Source organism: Rhinopithecus bieti, unplaced genomic scaffold, assembly GCF_001698545.2.
Source record: "Rhinopithecus bieti isolate Rb0 unplaced genomic scaffold, ASM169854v2 scaffold_2572, whole genome shotgun sequence".
Lineage (NCBI taxonomy): Eukaryota > Metazoa > Chordata > Mammalia > Primates > Cercopithecidae > Rhinopithecus > Rhinopithecus bieti.
Genome location: NW_016804595.1, coordinates 2,865,026 through 2,882,404, shown reverse-complemented (window position 1 = coordinate 2,882,404; position 17,379 = coordinate 2,865,026). Strand labels below are relative to the sequence as shown.

General features: G+C 40.1%; 1 protein-coding gene across 2 annotated transcripts in view; it reads left to right on the top strand.

Moving 5' to 3' along the window:
- The first annotated feature begins 6,040 nt into the window (after positions 1–6,040).
- The window catches only part of PLAA (phospholipase A2 activating protein), a 43,449-nt gene continuing 32,110 nt past the window's right edge, over positions 6,041–17,379 (top strand). Inside the window, exons 1-2 of one of the 2 annotated variants that reach the window (XM_017869323.1) lie at positions 6,041–6,630; positions 16,002–16,195. In XM_017869323.1, the coding sequence (XP_017724812.1) occupies positions 6,482–6,630; positions 16,002–16,195 (343 nt within the window). In that variant the 5' untranslated portion in view covers positions 6,041–6,481. Of the gene's footprint in view, positions 6,696–16,001; positions 16,196–17,379 lie in introns of both variants that reach the window. The other variant, XM_017869324.1, reaches the window with a different exon arrangement.

Genomic DNA, 17,379 nt, shown 5'->3' with positions numbered 1-17,379 from the left:
ATATGCTCATTGTCCAAGGTTATTTCTTTGAGCAGTACATGTTACAGAGAAAGATTAGGAAAAAAATCAAACAACACTGAATTAATAATGCTACAGTTATAAAATCACATGAAATTTGGCCATCTATAAAAAACGATGCTCCTTGTATACTGATATTGCAGAGGCTGACTATGAACCCCAGAGCTGGTATAAAAATATTTTGGCCAGGTGCGCTGGCTCACGCCTGTAATACTAGCACTTTGGGAGGCCAAGGTGGGTGGATCATGAGGTTAGGAGATTGAGACCATCCTGGCTAACATGGTTAAACCCCGTCTCTACTAAAAATACAAAAAATTAACCGGCGTGGTGGCAGGTGCCTGTAGTCCCAGCTACTCAGGAGGCTGAGGCAGGAGAATGGCGTGAACCTGGGAGGCGGAGCTTGCAGTGAGCCGAGATTGCGCCAGAGAGTTCCTTATCTGACTAAAGGCAAAATTTCTGGGGAATGATGCTACCATAAATCCCCTAACTTATGGCCTTGAAGAAGCTGGCAACACCACTCCTAACCGTATAGATGAACACAGACTTTCTTATTTGTTCTCCTAAAAGTCAATGTTTCTATTTTTTTCCCTGTAAAAGCTGTTTCTCCCCCACCATTTTCCCTACTTAATGATGTAAGCCTTAAAGTTTAACAATTTGACTAGCCAGCTGCTGCTTTTGTTGGCTGTTTTATGCATAAGAAATTGGTATTTTTCTCCTGTTAGTCTGTCTTTTGTCAGTTTAACTCATAGGCCCTTGAAAAGTGAACATGACAGGGTAGAGGAAAAGTTTTCTTCTTCCCATACAATATGGAAAGTTTTCCAAGATATATAAACTAAGGTGAATAAGTATTCAATGCTAACATTTTCTTGCATCTGTATAAACAATCTTTGGGAACAACACAAGAAACTGATAAGCCTCCAAAGAGGAAACTGGGTGGTTAGGGTTTGAAAATGTGCATCCTTTACATCTTTTGAATTTTAAACCAAGGAATGCATTATTAATACTTTTTAAAAAATAAACTTTTGGCCAGGCACAGTGGCTCACGCCTGTAATCCCAGCACTTTGGGAGGCCAAGGCAAGTGGATCACCTGAGGTCAGGAGTTTGAGACCAGCCTGGCCAACATGGTAAAACATGTCTCTACTAAAAATACAAAAATTATCCGGGCGTGGTGACAGGCACCTGTAATCCCAGCTATGTGGGAGGCTGAAGCAGGAGAATTGCTTGGACCTGGGAGGCAGAGGTTGCAGTGAGCCAAGATTGCGCCATTGCACTCCAGCTTGAGGACAAGAGTAAGACTTCATCTCAAAAAAAAAAAAAGTTAAAAAAATAAATAAATAAACTTTCAATAAGGGGACGATAAAAATAATAATGAATATTCACGTTAGCCATCGTTCAATGAATTATGTAATTATCTAGACAATATTTCAAAGTATATGAAAAGAAAGGATAAAGTGTCCTTAAATGTTTAACAAAAAAACTTATTAAAAGCCAAGAAAAAAGCTTACTAAATGTATTAGCACTAGAAGAATGTTTTCTCCTTTTGGGCACCAAAACTTGAAAACAGCAATTATCTTTTGGGATATTGAAATGTATTAGCTTTGAAACATTTTCTGTAATGTTCTACAGGACTGACAAGACAAATATAATTTAGAAGCTGATAACCATCCTTAAAGATGAAGTTGATATTTCACTTTTTTTTTTTTTTTGAGACAGAGTCTTGCTCTGTCGCCCAGGCTGGAGTGGAGTGGCGCTATCTCGGCTCACTGCAACTTCTGCCTCCCAGGTTCAAGCGATTCTCTTGCCTCAGGCTCCTGAGTAGCTGGGACTACAGGTGCATGCCGCCGTGCCCAGCTAATTTTTTGTATTTTAGTAAAGACGGGGTTTCACCCCAGGCTGGTTGCAAACTCTTGAGTTCAGGCAATCCACCCACCTCAGCCTCTCAAAGTGGTAGGATTACAGGCGTGAGCCATCGCGCCCAGTCCATATTTCACATTTTATGGGTTTTTTTCTTATATATCTATGGACTTTCTTTTTTCAAGATTCACCTTATGGGGGACATATCTGCAGCCTAAGTTTTCTAAGATCTGCACATGTAACATTTCTATCATTTTCCCAATGCATTTTAATATTTTATTTCACGTATGTATTGTGCTATAGTAGCCCAAAGTTTTGGCACCAGAGTCTATGTGTTGAATTTTAGTTAAAAAAAAAAAGCTAAACAATATTCTTTAACCATCACTTTCACACACAAGTCAAGTATCACTCCTGTTACAATTCCTTTCTTTAGTTTGCCTGGGTTTTCCTACTAAGTTGCCAGGCCTGAATCATATTGACCCCAACTTCATTCCTGTATAATCTGCATTAATGCTATTCTTCAGTGCATTTAGGGCTTTTTAAATCAAATTATAATGAAAACATCACGTTGAGAACATGAACTGCAATGTTTACCTCAATTTACACAAACTGTGATGTTTAGTCCAGCTACCCAACTATTCCATGCATTTTCTCTGAGAGAACTGTCATTGTAGACATTTTTCCTTCATGCCTTCAGACATATGGGAGGGGGGGATCCAGAATTGTTATTTGTATGCAGACAGACAGTTGAAATAAACTATTTGTTTTAAACCTTTAAACTGCTAAACACATAAACACATTATAATTATTTTTAAAGTATCAAGAACCCAATTTAGTGTTCACAGAACTTTAGTCCCAGCTGTACTACGTTCTAGTTATGTGACATTAAAATAGTTATTTCAGTTATTCATTAATTCATTAAGGTAACCAATAACATCTATTGAGCATTAAACTCATATCAAGCTGTTAAAAGACAACACACATTAAAGTATTAAAGAGTTCAGTTGAGCAGACAGTGATTCATGAATTGGGCAGCACCAAACCCCAAGTGGTGAAACTCCACCTAGGGGCACTTAAACTACTTTTGCAGAATTATAACTAAGGAGAGAAATCTAACATGACTGACTCCATTTTGCTTAAAACCTCACAGGCTAGACTAGTTTTTGTTGTTGTCATTTTATTGTTAGTTTGTTTTTTGCTTATTCTAGTGTGGAGGCTAAAATAACTATGCCAGGAATTTGGTTTATAGTTAAACTTTGAAGCAAGGAAAAGTGACCTCCCACAACTCCTTGTATGGAGATTGAAGCTACATTCATAAGACAAGATTAGAACTATGGTAGAGGCTTGAACTTTGCTAAAGAGTAGTCATGCTTAAACAATAACTTGGCATTGTTTGATTAGCTTGCTTTTCTTTTTTCTTTTTTCTTTTTTTTTTTTTTTTTTTTGAGGCGGAGTCTCTGTCTGTTGCCAGGCTGGAGTGCAGTGGCTCAATCTCAGCTCACTGCAACCTCCGCCTCCAGGGTTCAAGTGATTCTCCTGCCTCAGCCTCCTGAGTAGCTGGGACTATAGGTGCATGCCACCACACCTGGCTAATTTTTTGTATTTTTAGTAGAGACAAGGTTTCACTGTGTTAGCCAGGATGGTCTTAATCTCCTGACCTCGTAATCCACCTGCCTTGGCCTCCCAAACTGCTAGGATTACAGGCGGAGCCACCTCGCCCAGACTAATTAGCTTGCTTTTCTATAGAGCCTTCTGCTCTGGAGTCATGTAACCAGAGGTCACAAGACTTGTAACTTCGCCCACTACTCCTACAGATAACATTACTATTGTGAAACCTAATTAACTGGTCTTTGAGATATTTTTCAAATTTAGCATTTTGGCAGACCAACAGACACAACCTGGAACCCCACTCGTCAGAAATGACTCAGGTTCAGGAAGATAGTTCTGACACCCCTGTGATTCATCCTTGACCCAATCAATTAGCATTTCCCATTTCCTAGCCTCCTGCCCACCAACCCATCCTTTAAAAACCTAGCCTCTACATTCTTGGAGGTGGATTTGAGAAATATCTCCCATCCTCCTCGCTCGGCTGGGCCTGTGATTATTCATCTTTCCCTGCTGCAACATTTGTAGTTCTCAGTGCACTGGTTTTTTGGAAGGCAGCAGGTAAGAACACAGTTGGCCAATTACAGCATGAGGGGGAAACTTTTATAAGGGGTTGGTGGAAGCAAGACTAAGAAAATATACTTACTTGATTGGTTAAAGTGGAAAGTCCATAGTTAGAGATTTGTCTGTTTCTGTTAGTTAAGCTTCATTTTACTGTTTACATTGAGTTGGGCTCCAGAGCTGGAGCTATCTCAACCTAATGGCCTCCAAATTAACATTTTTTAAACGAGGCAAATTCTTCATGTGTGAAATAGGAATAATAATACTATCTACCTTGTAGGGTTATTGTGAGAACTAAATGAGAGACTGTGAAAATTGGTAAACTGAATACTATACAAAGTTGGAAAACATTTCCTGTTATATAGGAGGCAGTAAACTAGATGGTTAAGATTCATGCAAAATAAAAAGTCTTGATAATAATAAAATGTAGTCCGGTAGAAAAGACAGACATAAAAGAATATATTAGAATGCAGTAAATACTATATTGACAACAAATAAAACTGCATTGGTTCCCCAGAGGAACTAGAAGAAACCAGAAGATAAACTGGTGTTGAACTATGACAGATGGAGAAAGTGGAATTCTAAGTTAAAAAAAAAATGCATGTACAAAAAGCATAGAGACATGGACAGCATACAGTATAATACGTTCAGGGAATGGTGACAAATTCGAAATGGCTAGAGTAAGAGAGATAACAGAGGGAGATGAATCTAGTAAAACAGATTAGCGAGATTGTGTGAAAGGCCCTATGTAATGCTGTACTGTAAGAATGGAAAGCCAGCCGGGCGTGGTGGTTCACGCCTATAATCCAGTACTTTGGAAGGCAGAGGCCGACAGATTACGAGGTCAAGAGATTGAGACTAGCCTGGCCAACATGGTGAAACTTCGTTTCTACTAAAAATACAAAATTTAGCTGGGCGTGGTGGTGCGCTCCTGTAGTCCCAGCTACTCGGGAGGCTGAGGCAGGAGAATCGCCTGAACCCGGGAGGCGGAGGTTGCAGTGAGCCGAGATCGCGCCACTGCACAAACAAACAAACAACAACAACATGGAAAGCCATCAGAGGTTGTCAAGCAGATAAAAAACAATAAAGCGTGTATTTCAGAAATATATTTTAATGTGTAGGATTGGCTGGAGAGAAGGGGTAGAAAGGCTAGAGAAAAGTTGAAATAATTTAAGTAAGACTAATTGGTAGAGATTTCTAACAGATAGCTGGAAATACAGATCTAGAGTTTGGAAAAGACAATATGGGAACACAGCTTTAGAAATAAGCAAAGCAGTAAATAATCCACCCAGGGAGGGGATATGGTAGCAAAGAAGTATCCAAAGGCAACATTTCAAGAATGATCTCCCAAACCAGGAGAAAAGTGATTCCAAACCTAGAGTGGGAGTTTTAGGAGGGGAGAAGTCAGAAAAGTGTGAATTGGGCTTAGCAATTTAGAAAGGTTTGTAGAAAAGTGTAGTTGGATGCGACAGAATAGCGGATGGGAGGGAAACAAAGTAAAGAGACAGGTCATGTTGACCCTGGTACTCAATAAGATCTGATAATGACCAGCAAGTAGCACCACGGGTGGGTGGGAGGGGGGCTTGTTAACAATACGTATCCCGGCTCTAACCCAGATCTACTGAATCAGAATCTACATTTTAACAAGTCGCCAGAAAAAAGTAGTTATACCTTTAAAAAATTGACTTGGACCACTGTATTTGTTTGTAAATTTGACAATAGAGGGTAGGAGATTCGGATAACTTGAAACGGAGGAATAGTTCAGTGATTAATAGTTCCCAATTTGGCCTCAAGCTTTCTCGTTTTAATTGAAAAACAAAGTTAACTTGCAAAAACCTCGAGATTATCAGGAAAAAGAGGTGAGGATGACCTAACAGTAGACACCAAACAACCTCACTCAGCCATTCCGCCATGCCCAGCGCGAATAACTCAGGTTTAAAATATCCGGATTCGGCGCGCCGGATGTCCACGCCAACTGGCGCGGCATTATGGGAGTTGTAGTCCCGGCCCGCGTCCCGAATTACGACAAACGGCTGGGCCCGGAGTCGGAAGAGATCCGGAGTTGGGAAGGATCCCCGGGTCGGGCGTCCTGGTGGAAGGGCGGGGCTCTTTCTCTCTTCCTCGGCGGGGAGTCCCGAGCCCAGGAGTAAAGCGAGCTCAGCTCCACATCGGCGTCAGCTGCCACGACGCAGACACTCTGCGTCATGGAGGGCTGAGGCCGATGATGAATTCCGGTGTGCCTGTCAGGGTTGCTGTGTCACTCGGCCCGCTTGGCGCGCCCCTTCCCAGCCGCCCTTCCGTACCGGCTCTCGGGCTCTTCCGGTCTCCGGCCGCCACTTACCTGCAGGCCTTTCTCCGGCTGCGTCCCGGCGCTCTCCGAGTCGCCCCTACGGACTGGACTTGCGCAGTGCCCGGGCACCGGGCGCCCGACAGACACTGGCCATGACGAGCGGCGCCACCAGGTACCGGCTGAGCTGCTCGCTCCGGGCCCACGAGCTGGACGTACGGGGCCTGGTGTGCTGCCCCTTTCCGCCGGGGGCCTTTGTGTCCGTGTCCCGAGACCGCACCACCCGCCTCTGGGCCCCAGACAGGTGAGCCCTGGGAGTTGCCCCCAGGTTGCCCCCGGCTGTGTTGCACTCTTCCCGGAGAGTGGAAAGTGAGTGATCGTTCCCTGTCAATCCTGCCGTCTCTCTCTCACCCCAGTCTTCCCTCTGCTCTCCGCTTCCTTCCAATTCTCATAGTACTGGAACTCTGTGTAAGAAACCATCTAGATTTAAGTGGAAAGAGCACTGGTTTGGGGGACCAGAGACCAGCCTTGTTGTGCTAACTTGACCGCAGACCAGTCTCCTACCTTTTGGGCCTTCAGTTTTTGGACGATGATCTCCCAAGTTTCTTTTAGACTTGAAAATTTATTGATTCCAATTGCACCCTCCGAAGTGAGGAAGTTTGAAGACATCTGACATGTCCCTTTTTTATTTTCGAAAAAGATGCTCTGTAGTCTTCTCTAAAATTTAATGTTTGAAGACTTTAGTTCTCAAAAATTGTGTTGCTGAATCCTCTTCTCGTCCAGGTTAGAATTTTAGTCTGTGGTCTGTGCTGGTCTTGAAGGAGTGAAACCTCTTGGATGTTTTGTTTCTGTGCATGTGCTGTTTCTTGAGGAGAAGGAGCATTCATTACCTTCAAAGGATTTATCAGAAGGGTTCACGAACCAAAAAAAAAGGTTGGGAATCAGTCCTGATCGAGTTCACGGGCTCAGCCCTGATTTGGCTGGTTGTAGCAGGATATTTAAGAACTAGAAGACAGATTTCAGTTCAGAGAAAGAAGAATTGAGGTTATTTTGTTATTTAGTAGCTCTCCCACTGTTAATGAATTTCAGAATTTGAGTCACCATCCATAAATTCAGTTGATAACTATTGAGTGCCTCTTATTTGTTTGGGATACTGGAGAGGAATAAAGGCAGACAAGTTGCAAGTTTTTCTGGAGCTTTCTTACAGTCTGATGGGGAAGATAGATTAAAAAACAAGCCAATAAAAAATTAAAAACTGGCATATGAAGAAAACATACAGTTAATAATTAGGTGGAGAGATATTAAAGGAAGCCTCTCTGAGAAGTTGTTTAAAGCTGACATTTGAAGCATGAGATGGATGGAGCTGGTCGTGGAAGAGCAAATGGGGAGGGTTGAATTGGAAGAGCATTCCAGACAGCCAGAGGAACAAACAGGAGGGATTTAGCTGTGAGCTGAGGACAGGTCTTTGAGGCTGGCAAGAGCCAGGTTATGGAGTTTGCAAATGGAAGCCTTCAAATAGTTTCAAGCAGGGAGCAACATCATCTTATTTCCATGTTGAGAAGTTTCTGCTAGCTGATGGTAGAGAATAGATTGGGAAGGGATAAGTGTAGAAGTAGGTTTGTTTGGAGGCTTTTGAAGTAGTATAATCAACACAAGATGGTCCACTAGACTAGATATAGTATAGAGCAAATTCCTGTATTGAATTGAATGAGATGATCTCTAAAGATCTCTTCTAACTCTAAAATTCTATAATATCCAAAACTACTTAGTAACACTAATATTTAACTTTTTGTTTGAGTACAGTTACTAAGTTTTTACCTTTAAAATGGAATCCAGTAGAAGCATAAGCCCAGTAGAATATAACCATTGCAGTAAGGAGTATTGTCAAGGATGCCTGTTTTAATAGTGGAATCCTGTCATTAAACTTTTGGGACTGTACTAGTTTGACAAGAGTTTAATCACTGGAGTGGTTGTACTTACCAGGAACTTGAAGAACTTTGGGCTGAACTGATTATTTGAAAAGTGATTTTGTTTTTCATTGAACTATCGATTCCTTTTCTTTTCTTTTCTTTTTTTTTTTTTTTGAGGCAGAGTTTCGCTCTTGTTGCCCAGGCTAGAGTGCAATGGCACGATCTTGGCTCACTGCAACCTCTGCCTCCGGGGTTTAAGCGATTCTCCTGCCTCAGCCTCCCAAGTAGCTGGGATTACAGGCAATGTGCCACCACGCCCAGCTGATTTTGTATTTTTAGTACAGCTGGGATTTCTCCATGTTGGTCAGGCTGGTCTTGAACTCCCGACCTCAGGTGATCTGCCCACCTTGGCCTCCCAGTGTTGGGATTACAGGTGTGACCCACCATGCCTGGCCGAACTCATGATTTTTTTGTTTTTGTTTTTCAAAATTCATTCCTGTATGTATTTATCTAACACTGATGAAGAACTTGCATTTTGCCAGTTACAGTGTTAGTGCATGGTGAGATAAGATTATATAGTCTCCCATATACAGCTGGTTAGGTTAGCAAGCTTGTCCATCCTGTGGCCCATGGGTGACTCTGAGAGTGACCCAACACAAATTCATAAACTTTCTTAGAACATTATGAGGCTTTTTTTGTGATGTTTTAAAATGCTCATCAGCTATTGTAATTATTAGTGTATTTTATGCATGGCCAAAGACAATTTTTCTTGCAATGTGGCCCAGGAAAGTCAAAAGATTGGATACCCCAGGGTTAGAGTGTTTCATAGTCATTAGGTGATGAAGTTCTTATTGATGCCAACTAAAGTGTTTCAACCATACCTTGAATGTGGTAGAAGTGTCCTCAAGTCTGACATATCGACAATTTTTATTTCATGATACATGTCTTCTCTTTTGTGTTGCTGTAGCAGAGTACCACAGACTGGGTAAGTTATAAAGAAAAGAAATTTATTTTTCATAGTTCTGGATGCTGGGAAGTCCAGTATCAAGGTATCGGCACCTTGAGAGGTCCTCTTTGCTGCCGCATCATCCCGTGGTGGAAGGGCAAGAGAGCACACAGCAAGAGGCATGGGTGGGGCAAAGTTGCTTTTATAACAAAGCCACTCTCTAAGCAATAATGACATTAATCCATTCATGGGGGCAGAACCCTGCTGATCTAATCACCTCTTAAAGGTCCTACTTCTCAACATGGTTGCATTAAAGATTAAGTTTCCAGCACATGAACTTTGAGGGACACATTCAGGCCATAATAGAATATGTGTGTCATTTTGTTTTTTTTGAGACAGGGTCTCGCTTTGTTGCCCAGGGTAGAGTGCAATGGCATGATCACTGCTCACTGCAGCCTCGATCTTCTGGGCTCAAACAATCCTCCCACCACCTCAGCCTCTTAAGCAACTGGGACTACAGGCGAGAACCACCATGCCTGGCTAACTTTTATTTATTTTTGTAGAGATGGGGGTCTTACTAGATTGCCAAGGATGGTCTCAAACTCCTGGGCTTAAGCAATCCTCCTGCCTCAGCCTCCCAAAGTGTTGGGATTAAAGGTGTGAGCCACCACTCCCAGCTTATAACAGCATATTAATAAAGTTAATGAAATCCTATAAATGTTTGGAGCCAAGTAGTAAATGAAGTTTGCTTTCCCATGTAGCCAAGTGGTAAGTGAAATTTACAACTGTAAATTTGAATCAGTACCACTGATTCAACTTCAGATTCTTTGTTCGTTACCGAATAGCCTCTTACCGAATCAGACCTGGTCCGTCTACCTCTAATGCAAATGAAATTTACCACTGCTTTCCATATATGTTGTTGCTAAGGTTCATGTAGGGATGGACTGGGAATAATGGGGGAAGTTAGTTCTAGGGAGGTAGAAATAGTTCTGTTTTAGAGTAGACTGAACCAGGTACCTAGTCTTTCACAAAAGCCCTTTGAAAACCCAGAAAATCTCTGGACCTTCTGAACACCTTTCAGAATGGAGACATATCTGTTAGTTGGGCATTGAACTAAGCCGGCAACATACCATTGTTTCAGACTACTTCAGACCTCTATAAGCCAGCTTCAAGCTAAATTACATTTCCCAAGTCTGTCTGTCATCGACTTCTGTCTGGGTGGGGAGAGATGAGTGAGATAAGACTTCAGCAACTTTGCCTTTATCTTGCCTTGCGTTTTGAAAAACAACCCATATTTGAAGACACATCTTCAGATATAGGATCTGATTATATTAATCTATATTAATATATTTTTTTAGGTGTAATCTGTTAGTTCCTACTGTAGAATATGAGAATTTAGCTCTTTCTGCCTTCCACTCACCCCATCACATATCCATCTTTTCTGTGCTCTGACTCTTACAGTTTAAGCTGTGGAATAATCTATAACTCTTCCTCAACAATTTTATGATCTCCATGTGGCTAATAATTATTTTATTTTGGTTTTCATTTGCTTAGCTTTCTATGTATTTATCACTGATTCAACTTCAAATTCTTTGTTCGTTACCAAATCACCTCTTAAGGCATATAGATATATTGGATATTTTACAATTTCCTCTTCCTGACAATGCAAACTTTCTGACCTGGTCTGTCTACCTCTGATGCACAACTGATCCTGGGGTTTCCCTTCATTGTTGTTTCCAAAATAACTTTTTTGAACCTCATGTGTTGGATTTTTACTGTCAGTATCCTTTAGCTTTCTCTTGGTTGGTTTCTTCCTTGTTGGCTTATTGGAACATAACCTCTAGGAGCTTCCTGAAACGTAGTGCATCAGTAATAAATGTTTTAAGACCTTGCAAGTCCGAAAGTGGTTTTATTTTGCCTTGCTACTGGAATGATAATTTGAATGGTTGTAGCATTCTAATTTTAAAATAATTTTCTTTCAGAATTGTGATGAAATCCATTTTATTTCATCTTCTAGTGTTACTGTTGAGAAATCTGAAACCATTCTGATTTTTGACCTATTTTTTTTCTTTCTGGAAGGCAGTCTACTTCAATCCATTGTTCCAGGTCATTGGTGGGCCCTTTTACTATGAAAACTCATGTCCATAAAGTCTGGGAAATGTTCTTCAATTAATTCCAATTAATTATTTGGCTGCTTTCTCTTTATTTTTTCTGTGTTCTTTTTTCTGGAACTGTTTTTATTCAGATATTGAACTTGCTTTCTAAATTTCTCTTTTTTTTTTTCTTGTCTATAATCTCTAGCAGGTTGCCTTGACTTTTTGTGAAGTTATGTCCTTGTTTCATGGTTGCAATATCTTACACCTCTAAGGATGATAATGACAATTTTAAAAAATGTTTTAAGTTTTCTCCTTAATGGTCTGTTTTCCTCCAGATTGGTTTTTTTCTCGTCTCTGTTTGTTTTGATCACTATATTTCATGCTGGAGGCTTTCCCCAGATGTCTGGTAATCTTTATTGTGTGCTCAGCATTATGGGTAGAGAATTAAGAAGCTCCTGGGAGATCTGTGCTCCTGAATGGGGCTTGTTGGTTGTGAGTTTTACTGTTGAATTATCTGGTAGGGCCATTATATTGGGCTGATCTTCTGCCTGGAGAAGGAGGGTGTGGTTTCCAGGGTTTTGTTTTGGTGGTCTTGGGCTCCAGTTCTTCACACTCCAAGACTCAACTATCCTTATGTTCCCCCATTCAAAGATTTTCACCTTTTTAAAGAAAAGCTTCAGACTTTCGCTGAGTGCTAGCAGGACAGTTGTCTGGCTGGGTTGTCTAGCTGCCCGCCCACCCCTCCACCCTCTTTTTTTTGGCTTAATACCTAAAGTATTTTTTAAAATCAATTTAAGAAGTACTTAATGCTAACCATGTAACACATTGTGCTGGGGACTTGGGAAGACACAAAGAACCTAATCTGGATTCTGCCATTAAGAACTTCACAAACCACTATGGAAGATGCACACAAACATCTATGCTTTGAAGTGCTAAGGGATACACATAGTAGGTAGATTTAGTGGTTTACATAATACAGGTTTTAAAACATGTTCTTTTGACTTCCTCTGGACTTATTGATAAAATGGTTTCAAAAGCATATTAAAAAACAAAAACAACACCCACTAAAATGAAGTGAACAAGTTGAAATTGGTTACTACCAGATACCTTTCTTTGAAAACTTTTTCATAACGCTTCAGGTTCTGAAGACTTTCAATTAGTCTTTCTTATCTTAGTTCCTGCCTCTTTGTCCTCATTTCTAGAGGTATATAGTGCTGTTAATTCTTTTCCTCCATTTTTTTATTGTGAGAAAATACACATAACATAAAATTTACTATCTTAACCATTTTAAAGTGTACAGTTCAATGGTATTAAGTATATTCATAATGTGTAACCATCACCACCATCCATCTTTTAACTCTTTTTTTCTCTTTATACTGAAACTGGGTACCTGTTTAAGCAATAACTCCTCATTCTCTCTCCACCCCCAGACCCTGGCAACCACCATTCTACTTTATGTCTCTGTGATTTTGACAGCTCTAAGTTCCACATATAAGTGGGATCATACAGTATTTGTCTTTTTATAACTGGCTTATTTCATTTAGCATATGTCCTCAAGGTTCTTCCATGTTGTAGCATATGTCAGAATTTCCCTCCTTTTTAAGGCTGAATAAAATTTCATGTTTATACCTCATTTTGTTCATTTATTCATCCATTGATGGACACTTAGGTTGATGTCACATTTTAGCTATTGTGAATAATGCTACTTTGAATATGGCTGTACACATATCTCTTTAAGATCCTGCTTTCATTTCCATTGGGAACATACCCAGAAATGGAATTGCTGGATCATATGGTAATTTTATTTTTAATTTTTCTAGGAATTGTCGTATTTTTTCTGTAGCAGGTGTCTTTGTTTTCACATAGCATATTCTGTATGTCTGTTAGTTCTAGTTGATTTATTTTGTAAAGTCCTCCTTTTCCTTACATGTTTTCTGTCTGATTGTCTGATTATTCTATCCGTTATTGAGATTGGGATATTGAAGTCTTCAACTATTATTGTAGAACTATATATCACTTCAATTATGTCAGTTTTTGTTTTATATATTATGTGCATAAATGTTTGTAATTGTTATATCTTCTTGCTGCACTGAACTTTTAATTTATAATATCCTTCTTTGTCTCTTAATTTCTTTTTTTGATTTAAAGTCAACTTTGATATTAATATAGCTACTCCTGCTTTCTTTTGTTTGCTATTTTCATGGAATATCCTGTTTCATCCTATCATTTTCAGTATATTTGTGTCTTTGGATCTAAAGTGAGTCTCTTATAAAGAGCCCCAAGTTGGATTATGTTTCTTAAAATGGGTTCTGCCAATCTCTGTCTTTTGACTGTAGAGTTTAATTCATTTACATTGAAAGTAATCACTGATACCATTTTGCTGTCTGTTTTCTATATACCTTAAAGTTTTTTTTGTCCTTCATCTCCTGCATTACTGTCTTCTTTTGTGTTTAGTTTATTTATTTATTTATTTATTTTATTTCATTTTTGAGACAGAGTCTCGCTCTGTGGCCCAAGCTGGAGTGCGGTGGCGCAATCTTGGCTCATTGCAAGCTCCACCTCCCAGGTTCACGGCACTCTGCTGCATCAGCCTCCCGAGTAGCTGGCACTACAGGCCCCTGCCACCATGCCCGGCTGATTTTTTGTATTTGTAGTAGAGACGGGGTTTCACCATGTTAGCCAGGGTGGTCTCAATCTCCTGACTTCGTGATCTGCCCACCTCAGCCTCCCAAAGTGCTGGTATTACAGGTGTGAGCCACTGTGCCCAGCCAGGCATCAGCCTTTAAATCCCCTTGGAAGTCACTTCAGCTCAAGAAGTAGAGGCTTGTATCAGTGGGGGGAGGTGCAACAACAATGGCTGCCTGCCTCTTTGTTGTTGCTCTATGATCAAAGCAGGCAATCAGTGATCAGAGAACAGATCTCTGATATTTGGAGGACAGGGTCCTTTTTGCCAACCCTAGTTCCTGCAACTGTGAGCAATGTTCTCCGGGAACAGATGCATGGCTGCCTGCCATGGGGCTAGAAGGGTGAGGTGTGGGTAACTGCTACTGTGCCAAGAGCAGGCATTGATCAAAATTAACCTCAATTTACAATCCAAGCCTTCCCCTGGAAGTTACAAGCTTTCAATTGACTGCAGAGTTTCATAATAGTTACATCAGACAGATTCTGCCAGTGCCGTTGTTGTCTAGGTGGGAAGACAGATACCTGGTGCTTCGGACTCTGCCGACCTCCCAGAATATTCTCTAGTTCTTAAGCCCTTTGTTGGTAAATTGGTTCTTCGGTTGTCCTGCTGTCTGCTAGGACTCAGGTCTCCTTTGGCCCTTACTACTTTTCTGTAGGCTTTAAATATTCAAATTGTGTTCATGTCTTTTTTTTTTTTTTTTCATTCTCCTTGGCCTTGTGGGTGTAATTAAGCTTTATTAAAAAACGTAACTATTTTTTGTTTTTAGTGGGATTTGGGAAGGAAGTGAAAATAGATGAGTTTGTTTAGTCTTTATCTGGAAGTCTTGTCTCTTTTTTTGTTTGTTTTGAGATGGAGTCTTGCTCTGTTGCCCAGGCTGGAGTGCATTGGCATGATCTTGGCTCACTGCAAGCTCCACCTCTCGGGTTCACGCAATTCTCCTGCCTCAGCTTCCTGAGTAGCTGGGACTACAGGCACCCACCACCGCGCCTGGCTAATTTTTTTGTGTTTTTTTAATAGAGACGGGGTTTCACCGTGGTCTCGATCTCCTGACCTCGTGATCCGCCCACCTCGGCCTCCTAAAGTGCTGGGATTACAGGCGTGAGCACCACGCCCGGCCTATCTGGGAGGCTTGTCTCTTTATGTGCACTTGTCTTATCTTCAACTAGACTGCAAACTTTGATTTAGCTGAGTTAGGGATATAATTCTTTTTATCCCTCTCAGCAGCTAATTCGTTGCTTTCCACACAGAAATCATAATCTGCTAGTTGAACTTGTTAAGTAAGGCAGTGATGCTAAGTGATTGATACAGATAACAAATAGGTAATCATTTTAATCCCAGGGCAATTATTAATGTACTATGTTCATTGATACACATAATTATATATAACATTATATATAATATACTGTAGCCATTTACATGTTTCTGTATTAGGTGGGGTTTTTTTTAATTGTTTTAGCTTATCAGCTATCATTAGTGTTAGTATTTTTTATGTGTGGCTTAAGACAATTCTTCTTCAGTGTGGCCCAGAGAAGCCAAAAGATTTGACACCCACCCCTGTTCTAGCTGTGTAGAAACACATACTGTACCATACTACTGGGCACTAAGTCAATGCTTCGTAATGTGAAAGAGTTGTCACTATATTTAGGTCTTCTTAATAATACATTTCATTATCTTAATTGCACGTATGTTTCATTTAGCCAGGGATTTCTTAGGGTAACAGTCACTAATGTGTAGAAGTGAAGCTGGAGATTGAGAAAAAACTCAGTTATGATTATTTGTTGCCCTTTCTTTTTCCCTGGTTTTCTATTTTAATGTATTCTTATCAATGAAACACTAAACAAACTTCTCTTAATCTAATGTAATTCTCTACAGTAGTTCATAGGAATTATGTAAGGTTCAGTTTAAAACAATGGATTCTTAAGATAGTATGTATTCTAAAGTTTGGTCTAGACACTAAATGAAAGTGAGTGCTTTGGCAGTTTTTGTCCTAGGCTAAGTCAGGGTACAGATATGTATCTATTAATTATCTTGTCTTTCCAGTCCAAACAGGGGCTTTACGGAAATGCACTGTATGAGTGGCCATTCCAATTTTGTATCTTGTGTATGCATCATACCCTCAAGTGACATCTACCCTCATGGCCTAATTGCCACTGGTGGAAATGACCACAATATATGCATTTTCTCACTGGACAGTCCAATGCCACTTTATATTCTAAAAGGCCACAAAAATACTGGTGAGTATAATAATACTTCGGTATTTTTCTATTTGAAGAAGTTTTATCCCTTTGAAAGTTAAATTTACATATCCATTTTCTCAAGTTTTTATTATATTTTGTTTTACCTATAGGTGTGGCTTGGTAATGGAAACCCTTTTGGACTATCTTAGTTTTGTAAATTCTGTTAAAAATTTGTTGTGATCAGTAAAGGTTGATACACTTATATATGTAAAAAGTAATCTGTTCAGTTATTGGCTGGGGACAGTGGCTCACACCTGTAATCCCAGCACTTTGAGAGAGTGAGATAGATTACTTGAGGCCGGGAGTTCGGGACCAGCCTGGAAAACATGGCAAAACCCCATCTCTAATAAAAATACAAAAATTATCCAGGCGTGGTAGTGCACACCAGTAATCTTAGCTGCTCAGGAGGCTGAAGCATGAGAATGGCTAGAACCCAGCAGGCAGAAGTTACAATGAGCCAAGATCCTGCCACTGCACTCCAGCCTGGGTGACAGAGTGGAGGCTGTCTCAAAAAAAAAAAAAGTGTTCAGTAATAAAAGAGGCTATATAATTTGAATATACTTCATGACTTTCGTTTTTAACTATTTTATGCAATGAATGCTTTTATTCAGGAAAACCAAAAGTATTTAATAAAAGACCCAGAAGCAGTGTGTTTAGGGCTGTGGTATTATTGAAGAGTATTTAATACATGTGAATATTATTTTCTGTGATTTGTATATATTTCTGATTCTGTGATAATTCTGGATTTCTGTGTGGCTTAACAGTTCTTTATTGTAGAATGACATGCTTAATCGGTGCACTAAGTATACTTTTTTTAAATATAAATGAAATAGTTTGGAACATTTTTCATAAACACTTTAAACTTAATTCCTTTAAAGAATTTGTATAATGTGCCACGCACCATGGCTCATACATGTAATCCCAACACTTAGGGAGACTAAGACGGGAGGATTGCTAGAGGCAGTTTGAGCAACATAGGAAGACTCTATCTCTACAAAAAGTTAAAAAATTAGCTGGACATGGTGGTGAATGCTTGTAGTCCCAGCTACTCAGGAAGTTGAGGTGAGAAAATCACTTTAGCCCAGGAGTTGGAGGCTGCAGTGAGTTGTGATCACACCACCGCACTCCAGCCTGGGTGATAGAGTGAGACCCTGTCTCTAAAACAAAATAATTTTTTTTTT